Source organism: Artemia franciscana, chromosome 18 (genome assembly GCF_032884065.1).
Source record: "Artemia franciscana chromosome 18, ASM3288406v1, whole genome shotgun sequence".
Lineage (NCBI taxonomy): Eukaryota > Metazoa > Arthropoda > Branchiopoda > Anostraca > Artemiidae > Artemia > Artemia franciscana.
In genome coordinates this window covers 26,588,346-26,600,431 of record NC_088880.1, presented here as the reverse complement: position 1 = coordinate 26,600,431, position 12,086 = coordinate 26,588,346, and the positions used below count along the sequence as shown (strand labels likewise).

Below are 12,086 nucleotides of genomic sequence, written 5' to 3'. Positions count from 1 at the left end.
ATCTCCGGGAAATTCCCACACAGATAATTCCACCTAGAAAAATCTCTCCCACAGAGAATCTTCCCCGTTTATTAATAAAGATCGTATTTTTAAATTAAAAAGTAAATGAAAAATCACCCCCGGTAAATTCCCCCACAGACAATTCTCTTCCCAGAAAATTTACCCTCTGTTGAAAACTCCTTCGTGAAAAATCCCCCCCCCCAATGACATTATCTCATTCCTTCAAACAAAAAGTTCTACAAATCAACTCTTCTATATCTTCGGTATATTATAATAAAAACCAGTGGTATTATTCTTTGTCAGTTTTCTCAGGTGTTTGTTTGATGAGGTTAAATCCATTTGCCTTCGCAGCCACCCATAAACGGTTGACGTAAAGGAACCACCGAATTTTTGAAAATTGTAGTGTAAACGCTATGAAGGGTCAAAACCAGTAATAAAAGTACAATTGATAATAAAGAATCCAAAGTTTTTGGCATATAATGTTCATTAGACAATTTCTTAATACAATAATTAACGGAGTAAACGAACACAAATGGCTAGATAATTTTTAAAAAAAGAATAAAGAGATATCTTTTTATTTTTTTTTTTGGCGGAGGATACCCCTTGAACTGGATAAGCATCTCTTCTCGTACGGGATGTTCTCTGAGCGAAATGTTTTTTCCATCGATATTCTACAGTTCGCAGTAATTATTCTACAGATTACCGATTTCTACCCATGTTACTTAAAAAAGTTCTTCCCAATGCCATTTACCCCCACTTCATCTAAATTTTGATAATTACCTTTTTCGCGTTTTCATTGGAAAAAATAAAAACTTGTCCCCGACCCCCAATTTTAATATTTTTTGTGTATCTTCAAAATAATCTTTGCCTCCCTACAATTTTGAACCGGCACTCCTGGTTTTTAGTTATCATCATGATCGAGATGCTTTTTTTACGATATTGTTTACAATATCAGTTTTTGATGAAATAATAGTTTTAACTGTCAGAGGGAGGGCTCTTTTTGGGACTTTTTTTTATTTTTATTTTTACTTTTTTGGATATGTATTGTTAATAATAGCTTCGATTAGAGTCCCATGAATTCTGTCTTTAGCAGTTGCACAACATAAATATTATATTATAATTTCATGTTATACTTGTAAATATATAGCTCTTATGTCTTATTAATATGCTAAAATACAATTCAAATCTGAGTTTTATTGAAGTCTAAGCATTATGCTTAATAACTATTTCAAAAGTTATATCTTCAATCAAACTATCATATTTATTATTTGATAAATTTTATGCAAAAAAAATTACTACACAACTTTCCGTTTTATATAGAGAACGGATGGGAATTTTGTTCTATTATTATTTATTATTTGATATTTCTATTTATTATAAATAAAATATTTAGTATTTAGTTAAAAATAAATAATTTTTAACTAACTATTAGTTAAAAATAAATATTTTACTAAATAAAATATTTAGTAAAATATAATAATTTAAAATTTATTATAAATAAAAAATTTAAAATATTTAAAATAAACAAAAATAAATTTTAAATAAAATATTTAAATAAATAAAATACTTTAAGTATTTAGACATTGTGGTTAAAAAACAATTCTTACTTCATTGTTTGCAGAATAATTGTTCTAAAAAAATTGTTTACCTAACACAATTTGCATACAAACCTGTTGGCCTCCACCCCCTAATGTGGAAATATATAGCCAAATTTGTTTCTAAAGTATTAAAGCATAAAGATATTTTTATTTTATTAATATTTATTATTTGATAAATTTTATGCAAAAAAATTACTACACAACTTTCCGTTTTATATAGAAAATGGATGGAAATTTTGTTTATGAATCAAGGATGTGTCCCGGAAGTCAATTATAATTAACGATAAATATAATTAATTAGTTGTAACTGATAAGTCGTTATTATTTTCGCTCAAAATACTAGATTACAAAAAAACTGATTCTTTTATCAAGATCCATATTACTATAATTGCAAAAGAAAAGAGATAATACTAGTTCCAAGGTTCTAATTATACCCCGAAACCCAATCTCCCTTGGCAGACTTGATTGCGAAAATTATAGGAATAAATAAACACTAATCAGGTAAGGCTTTACGTAACTTTCTAAAATTCTGGTTTACTAAAACGACAGATATCAAAAAGTTGAAACCATCAGAGGCTGAGTGTAAGTAATATAACAGACCAAAAAGGATGGGAATATAGAAAACTTTTTTTCCTCTCTAAAAAAAACCGTGACGTAGCATCACCTAACAATAACATTAAGTTAATAATAAAATTTAAATATTCTTTTTTCTTTTCTCTGCTGTATACTGGGCCATAGATACAATAACCGAAAGGACACAAGTATACTTCTTTTGATAGCAAAAATTCATTCTTACTTCCTAATCTGAATGAAAAGTGTCCGAAAATTCCGAAAACTTTAGGAATACAAGGGGCGATGCCGGGCCGTAGGTGCTTGTACATGGTCCTACTTTTAGAACTGAATGTCTAAGTCATCGAAACGGCAACAAGGGACAAATAAGGAGGAGTTAGATGTGAAGACTTTTTAAATTTTTTTTTAACTGGCCTACGTTCTGCAGACTAACATAGTCCAAACTATTATGAAAGAGTTCGGAAAACCTCCTTAATTTCATAGAATACTAGGACGGGTCGACAAAATATTAGACCTCAATTAAAATTTTTCCAAATTAAGCTTATTTTAAATGCCACTGGTAACGCTGCACTGTCAATGGCGCAGCTGATTTTTATTTCTATTACGCCCATGTTCAAAAGCTTTAGTGTCCTCTTTGATTAGTTTCCCCTACCCCTTGGTTCTTTTCCTGCTCACCCGTATCTAAAGTACTAAAATTCGTTACTATCTGCCATTTTCAGATTCTGTCATTACCATTAATCTACCATTAACAATAATTGGCTTCTATGGCATAGCTTAACCCATGACAGGCAAGTTTTGTATCCCACCTTTATTTTTATATCATTCGTTTTCCTTATATTTGCTTTATTTCCTTTATCTTTCCTTTTCCCGAGTTGGAGCACCCGTTTGAAAGGTCATATTAAGAGATCATATAATAGCCATCCATATAACAGAGAAGACGACAAAATATTACCATTAATCTGTCATTAATAAGAATTGGCTTTTAAGGCACAGCTTAAGCGTGAGTCCCATATCTTTCGTCGATCTTTTCCCCTTTTCTTCTTTTATTTCTATAGCTTCCCTTGATTTCCTTCATCTTTATATCTTTTTTGTTTCCTTTCTTCTTTTAGTCCTATATCTTCCCTTGATTTACTTTATCTTTATATCAGTTTTGTTTCCTTTCCTCTTTTATTTCTATATCTTCCATTTATTTCCTTTATCTTTATATCCTTTTTGGTTCCTTTCTTCTTTTAGTTCTATATCTTCCTTTGATATCCTTCATTATATCTTTTTTGTTTTCTTTCTTCTTTTATTTTACCTCTTCCCTTGATTTTCTTTATCTTTACATCTGTTTTGTTTCCTTTCTCCTTTTATTTCTAGATCTTCTATTGATCTCCTTCATTATATCTTTTTTTTTTTTCTTTCTTCTTTTATTTCTATAGCTTCCTTTGATTTCCTTTATCTTTATATCTTCTTTGGTTCCTTTCTTCTTTTATTTCTAGATCTTCCCTTGACTTCCTTCATTATATCTTTTTAGTTTTCTTTCTTCTTTTATTTCCATATCTTCCTTTGATTTTCTTTATCTTTATATCTGTTTTCTTTCCTTTCTTCTTTTATTTCTAATCTTTCATTGATTTCCTTTATCTTTATATCCTTTTTGGTTTTTTTCTTCTTTTATTTTTATATCTTCCTTTGATTTCCATTATCTTTATTTTTTTGTTTCACTTCTTCTTTTATTTTATATCGTCCCTTGATTTTCTTTGTCTTTACATCTGTTTTGTTTCCTTTCTTCTTTTATTTCTATATCTACCCTTGATTTCATTTATATTTATATCTTTATTTCGTTTCTTTTCTTCTTTTATTTATATAGCTTCCTTTGATTTCTTTTATCTTTAAATCTTTTTTGGTTCTTTTCTTCTTTCATTTCTAGATTTTCCCTTGATTTCCTTCATTATATCTTTTTGTTTTTCTTTCTTCTTTTATTTCCGTATTTTCCCTTGATTTGCTTTATCGTTATATCTTTTTTGGTTCCTTTCTTCGTTTATTCCTATATCTTCCCTTGATTTCCTTTTTCAGAGTCGAAGATCATGAGAATATTTTATAAGACGACAAATTATTCTTATGTATAAAAAAAGATTAGCTTTGAACCAACTATGTTTTAAATCACTCCACAGATCACATTGATTTTCCATCAATCAAGAAAACAACAGCTTTCAGAGGTCTATAGATATTTTATAGATATTTCTTTTAAGTAATTGCCAGCTCACGCACAACTAGGAGAAATGGCACTAAGGTTTTTTATATTTTAGATGTCATTTTTAGTTGTTATGGTTTCAATTTGTTTTTTGCTCTTTTTTGCTGAGGAAAGCCATTGATTGGGTACAGAAATCGGTCAAATGAATTGTTTTCCTTGTAGCTACTTGGTTGAACAAAAAGGTCGTAATATTCTCTAGTCAAAAAAAAAAAAAATCAAGTCCTTGCTAGCCCTCGTGGCGCATAACATAAAACTTTATAAGGAAGGCCACGTGAAACTTTTCACCCCTGTGAAACTCAGATTTCAAGACTCGGTGTTTCTTATGGTTAACCATATCAGAGCGTTGACCAATCAATGTGGACCAATCAGAGTAAAGATTTTTGGCGTATATTTCATATTGTAAAAGACAGAAGCCAAAAATACATAGAATAATTAATTCGGAGGGGTGGGGGACTAAAAGGGCAATTTTCTTATTCTAATCCTAAAAAATATATACGTTATTAATTGCTAAACTAAAAGATCCGACTAAGAAAAACGAAAAAAACAAAACAGAAACAATTGGCTGCCCTTTCAGAAGGGCTGGAGAAAAAAACAATGAATTAAAGAATTAAAATAGTTAAAAAATAAACAAGAAGCAACATTTAGACAAAGCAAAAGTATTAAAAGTGAGAAGCTTAATAATTAATAAATATGATAAATATATAAAAAAATAGAAATAACATCAAACTCACCATCTGGATCCTTCGCAATAACGGTTGAACTACGGTCGACACCTTTGGCTTTCTCTTCTACAAAAATAAAGCAACAAATAAAAAAATAAATAGATAACACATTAAAATTTAAGTATTCTAAACATTTTATAAGAAGGAATATTAGCATGATACAAATAGTACGCGAAAATGTACAAAGTATGAGGGGTATTTAAGGGCATTTAAAGCACAAAACTAAAAATATCACATATACATGCGAAACACATTCCATAAGGCTAACGCGCCTATTCCCGCCTCCTCTGTTCAGAGCTTCACTCTTTAGACCCTCCCATACAATTTCGACTTTCTTTCGACTTATTTTTGTTTCCTCTTATTAAAGAACGCCCTGATTTTTTTTTTTTTATACCTAAAATGGATTGCGAAAAAAAAATTCTTCGTAGCTTATAACACTTTGTCGGTAAAACAAAACAAAAACTTTCCTTCCTTATAGACATAGAAAGAAAAGGCTCTTTTCTCACTCTCCTTTGTTAAGAAATTCCCTCCTTACCCCCCCCCCCCCCCCCCCAGAGAAATTACTTTACATATTTTCTTATCGTCTCTTTTCATCCCATTCGAAGAAGTCGTGTCAAGAAGCCATTTGGCTATTGCACAAAAAAAGGAAAGACAAAAAAAAGAAAAGATTTTTCGCAGCTTGTCATGGCGGTAACAGAAGACGAAACCTTTCTTTCATTATAGCCCTAGAAATAAAACGCTTGACTCCTTAGATTCCTCTGGAATACATTTATATGTATAAATGCATATCTTCTCGTACTTTTTAAGCAAGCAACATTTCAGAGCCATAGTTAACAATTGTCATCACCATAGCTTCTAGTATCCTAGTGATAGTTAGAAGACTAATCTTCCTGTTCTTCCAAACTTTTTTCCAATGCGAAGGGCTAATTTACATTTTACAAATTCACTCATATATTCTCCCAAGCAACAATGCTACCGAGGTAATGAAAATATGCACTTCGTAAATTTTCTCATTTACTAGCGTCACTTCTTAATCCAACTAAATTAATTTTTTTTTTTTTTAACTGAAAGTAAGGAACAACATTAAAACATAAAAACAACGGAAATTATTTTAAATATAAAGGGGGATGATCCTTCCTCAACCCTTGCTTTTTACGCTAAAGTTTTAAAGTTCTTTAAAACTACTCCTCATTCAAAATCCGCTTTTCAAATCATGCCAAGAAATTCCCTCCCCTGCTCTCTCCCAGTGTAAAACTTATCCTGAAAAATTTTCCCCGGAAACTTTCCTTCCGATAGAACAAATCTCCCAGCAAGGCTTCTTAAACTATGGGTCGCGACCCCATTTGGGGTTGCATAGCAAAATTATGGGGTCGCGAGTGATAAAAATACAATTTAACAAAAAATGTTTTTTAACTTGTAAAATTATTGTTATAAAGAAAAATAACAATCATCGTAGATAAATATATCATAAAATCTTCTGGTTCGGAAAGAATGTTTATACCAGCATTTCTATTCCGATCATTATAATATCTTGCATAAATTTACTATGAATCAAATGATTTTATAGAAGTTTATAAAAAATATAGATTTATTTTTGTCAATCTCTTAAAACCGAAATAATCCTGATAAATATTATCAACAAAATTTCTAAGTGTTATTTCGAAGAAACTATATAAACATTTCGTGTTATTTTCATTTAGCAATTGTATGATTGTGAACGAAGTGCATGTTATTCCGAATTAGTCAGTTTGACCCTTTCGCGACCGACGGGACCTTACAGTCCCGGCATGCAAAAATCCTTTGGGCTCTTCTTAATTGATTGATAGCACCTGAATTGAACGATGTGCTTCAGGATGCTGTTAAGGTCATAAATTTTATTAAGAGCCATACCCTTAACAGTCGCTTATTTTCAAATCTCTGTAACTAGGACTGAATTTCCCACAATCGCCGATATGGCGTTAAATTTACTTCTGCCATTCAACACCACCTATTTATGTGAAGTTACTTTCTCAGCTATAACACACATTAAATCCAAATATCATTCAGCGATCAAAAATATTGAAGAGGTCTTACGTCCAGCAGCTTCAAACATTACACCAAGATTTCATTTGTTATGCAATAAAAATAGGCACATTCATCTCATTAAATTTTTAACGTAAACTTTAATTTAATATTTACCACGCAACGACTTGGATATATTCGAGAGAATTAAGACGGTCAGAATCCACATTTGTTTTTGAAACTGTAATAAAAACATTTCTATAACATTTTTTGCAAATTTCAATTTTAGATTTTTATATGTTTCAAAACGAATTCTAAATTTTTATATTTTCATATGCATATGTATATTGTTACCTAATAAATATGCCATCAAAAAATATTAATTTATTTTTCTTTTATATTTGTTGGGGTTGTTAAGAAACTCGCAATCATAAATGGGGTCGGGAATTACAAAAGTTTAAGAAGCCCTGCTCTACAGTAAAGTTCTCTGACATGCTGAATCTGATGGTATGATTTTTATTAAGATCGCTCGAAGTTTTGAGAGGTGTTTCCGCCTTCTTCCAAAATCAGGGAAGTTTTCCCAGGCTCGTATTTTTTTATATAAATTTAATGAAATTGAAATATTTGGAATCAGCATAAAAAGCTAATTCTTTTGAGGTATCTATTGTTGCCAAAATTCCGTTTGTTCGGTTATAATTGAGCCCCCTTGCTTACAGTTCGTTAACAGGAACTGTTTGAACTTACTCTGCTTTACCTCATCCTATTTTGTTTATTTTATCCAATATCTAAGTATATTTATCTGGTTTATCCTACCCCTAATTTAAGGGACTAAAACTCTTTAACATTGATTTCAAACTCCGAACTCTCAAAACGTACCAAAATCCCTTTATTTCTTTTACCTAACATTTTTACCTATGATAATCGATTCCTCTGTATGTTCTAGTTCTAGTCAAGTTTGCTCCCCTGTTTTTCTTACTGCAAAACCCAATATAACCGGATATAGAACACATTGGCGTCAATTCACAAAAATTTAGGAGGGCCAAAGAGCATTTTTCAGAATGTAGGGGGGCGTACAAAATTCGTTATCTTTTTAATTTTTGTAACGGAAATAACAAAAAGAGGCACTTTTCAACGAATATAAAAGGTACTTTTCAAAATCAATGGGGTTGGGCAAAAAGATATGAAGGGGAAGTTCCCTCTCTGCTTCCACCAATTGACGCCAACGTTAGAACAAAATACCATTTAATTACTTATTTCAAGCCGAATTGACAATAAAGTTAACTTCCAATCTTAACCAAAATAGTATTACTTTTGTGTGATTTTACAATTTGGCAATTATAGAGAAGTAATACATCCGTTACAGCACTGATTTTATAGATAATCATTTTAACAAACTTATCTGGCCTACAACATGAGCTTCTAAAAGTTTTTCTTATATACTGAACCAAATACATGTTCATAGTCATTTAAACTCAGGATCCAGGGGATACACACTTCCCAAGTATTTATCTAGGCACAGAATTTGGCCAATACATCCTCTCCTTTTTCCAAACCACACTGTGCTTCTCCTAAAATTGTAAGAACTGCATCTCTAAGTCACGCAAGAATCATTATGCTAAGCAATTTACTTTCTATCGGGATCATGATCGAGCTATTATCTCTATGATTACTACATTCACGGTTATCACCTTTATTGTTAAGAGGTTTAATTACAAAGTTCAAGCAATTAGAGTAAAACAACTAAATTCCATCTTCTCTACAAAGGCTACCGAAAATTGAATAGTTCTCGCCTTGACTGAATCAATGAGAAGATAAATAATTTTATAAAATAAAGTTTTGAAGAAAAGAAAGAAGTATTCTTCTGTATTAGGCCAAGACGTGCAAAGAAGACATCATTTGGGTCTCCAAAGAAACATAGTTTATGGTATTTTCTATATTTATTTATTTTTCAATAAATAAATTTATTGATTTATTTTTCAAATATTGAATAATGCCTAGAATATAATACTTTAATATTGTATTTTATCCAAAAACAAAATACTACTTAACGCGCAGGGAAGAAAACTCCATAGGGGTTTAAATATGGATACAGGTTCCGAATGATCATTTAAAGTCTCTAGAATAAACACAACAAAAGAAATAAGTGAAATGATACTCCAGAAAAAATCTTCGTCACTATTTGCATGATCTCTTTGTATAGAAACTGCCGCCATCTTCCTTTAGTAGAGATAAATTTATAGATGGCTATAGGCCAGATACTTAGCTATCATAAAAAAATGAGACAACCTCTCTAGAGATTATCATAAAATTAATACAAGTGGTAAAATAATTATATTGTTATGATAACACACAAAAGCATCATGAAAGATCATTCCACTCGATTATTATATTTTGAAAGAACTTTGAAAGGCGTATCGAATGATATATTTATCTTTCAGCCAAGACCGTATTTAGGATTTTTTTCGGGGGGGGGGGGGGAGGGGGGGGGGAAGAAAAACTAATAAACACATAAACAACCAATTTTTTCCCCATTTTTGTTACGTTTATACGAATAGAGCAAAAATTTCACGGGGGGGGGGGTGAACCTCCCAACCTCCTCCCTTGTTACGGCCTTGCTGTCAACTTACAAATTCATCGGATGTTCGTTAATGTTACTTTCAACAACCTAAGAATGCGATATAATTTCGTTTATAAATTTTCTAAAACTTCCAAGCCATGTCGCTATTCCCAAGAGATTAGTAACTACTACTGCCATCTTCCTTTTATGAAACTAACTTTCAGCAGCCATAGGATTTCGACAACAAAATGTACTACCCACTAAACAGATTGTCTTAAATTTAATAGGGACAGTCTGCTATGATTGAACACGCTAAACATAATTGTATAATGACAGAACATAATTGCCTGTTTGAGCACAAAACATTTTTTTTTTTTTTAATGTTTCAAAGACCTTTGAATAGGAGATACAATAAGAAATATTTTACTTCAAACTTGTACCGTACAAAAGGTAATATAAGATACATGAGACATAAATAACAGATACAAATATATCATTAGTACCCCCAACCCCCAACCAAGGAACAATTTTTTGCGGGGAGGGGAGGGTGAGAAGGGATGTTTTGGAAGCAAGAAGTCTTCTATATCTGAGCCTCGATCTAAAGTGTATTGGTCCACTCCAACATAAACTAAAAAAAAATTAAGTTAATAGTTGAATAATTTACGGCACTACCTTTGGAGTCGTCGTCTTCTAACGTGGTGTTGCTGTCAGATGATTCTTTGACTTGAGATCCACTTTCTTTTTTTATGATACTCTTGCCTAAAAGAAAAAAATGATTTATACGTGCCGGTTTATTGCAGAGATCGTTCTAGTAAATTCTCATAATTGAGAAAATGAAAAGGAATATAAAAAGGTTTAAATATTTTCCCTAAATTTTTCTCAAGGCAATCAGAATGGTAGAAAAATTGTGAATATTGATCTTTGGTTCATGTAAATTCTGGGAAAAGAAGGTTGCAAAACATATTCTCCTTAAACATAGTTCTTCAGAAGCAATGTATTGAGGTATGTTTTATAACTTTATTTTGCCTGAACTCCTCGTGTCAAATCGTAATCAGGGTTACAATTCAGAATATTTTAAAAAAGTAAGTTTTTTTTCTTATAAAAAAAGGGATACAAAACGAATTTTCCTTTAAAAATAATTTTTTTAATAAAAATAAATGAGGTACATATACCGTTAATATGTTTTTACTATGTTCTTTTCATGTTAAGGAAACGTGCAAAACGTGCAAATTCTTCTCAATAGTAACTTTCATAAAAACATGAGACCAGGAATTCAAGCAAAAGAAAAGCATAAAACATATTCACCTCAAGACATTGTTTAAGGATTGACACTTATAAATATTCAGAACCCTCAAAATAATGGATAAAGCGAGAAAAAGATTTCGCATCTAAAGGTATATACCAGAACAAACAAGGCGTTCTTAGGAATATTTTACCCCTAAGATATCCCAAAATATAAACATATCTAATTTTGGCAACATTAAAAAAAAAAAAGAAAAAAAAATCATACTTAAAAAAACAAGTCAATAAGCCATCCCATTTAAATTATTTACTTATTTTCTTCCCAGAAGGTGGTTCTTCAGTCTACTCTTAAACTGGCTAACATTTTCAGATAACCTTATACTCATTGGTAAAGAATTCCACACTACTGGTCCAGCAAACTTGGGACCAAAACTTCCCCTCTGAGAGCTGCGACACTCATATACCAAATCATCCATATTTCTAGTCTCATAACTGTGGTATGAAGAATTCCTTATAAACTTTTGACGAAAAATTTCAGGGGACAAACCATAAATACTCTGAAATACAAATATAGCAAGTTGATAATCATGAAGTTGGCTAACATTAAAGATCATGAGTTTCCTGTAACAATTAACTGTATCATTTTCACCATGGACATAATTTCCTAGTAGTCTAATAACTTTATTTTGTAAAACCTAAAACGTTTAAACATTTGTATAAAACCACCAGCCCATATCACACAACCATAAGAAATATAAGGCATGACAATAGAATGATAAAGAGTTAAAAGTGCAAAACTTTTTTTGCACTAAATAAGTAGTACGCCAAATAAAACTAAAATTCATAGTTATTAAATATGTATTAATGCGAACAATATGCTTGTATCTCCTTGTAAAGTTTGAGTCAGTCACGTTTATATATTGTTGCTTTTAATGTTTGACATGATTCCAAGTTCTCATCAATAAACTATACGATAAAGCAAGGACTTTTATACAAGATACTAATTATTCCCTACCTAAACGTTTGCTAGACTTGAGATCTCTTTATTTTTTTGTCTTGTGCTTCTTTCAATTTTTTGAGGTTACATGGCCTGCTTCTTGCTACCCTATGTAGTAATACATCTTTTATTTTTGAGCAATCGACTTATTATTTCCGCACTTCCA

The 12,086-nt window shown here is 31.0% G+C and overlaps 1 protein-coding gene across 9 annotated transcripts in view; it reads right to left on the bottom strand.

The window, feature by feature from the left end:
- Positions 1-12,086, bottom strand: part of LOC136038819 (calcium/calmodulin-dependent protein kinase type II alpha chain-like) — a 119,269-nt gene that overhangs the window by 31,546 nt on the left and 75,637 nt on the right. For all 9 annotated transcript variants that reach the window (XM_065722214.1, XM_065722217.1, XM_065722220.1 and 6 more), the window contains exons 12-13: positions 10,354-10,440; positions 5,133-5,189 (exon numbers count right to left, since the gene is read on the bottom strand). In XM_065722214.1, the coding sequence (XP_065578286.1) occupies positions 5,133-5,189; positions 10,354-10,440 (144 nt within the window). The remainder of the gene's footprint in view (positions 1-5,132; positions 5,190-10,353; positions 10,441-12,086) is intronic.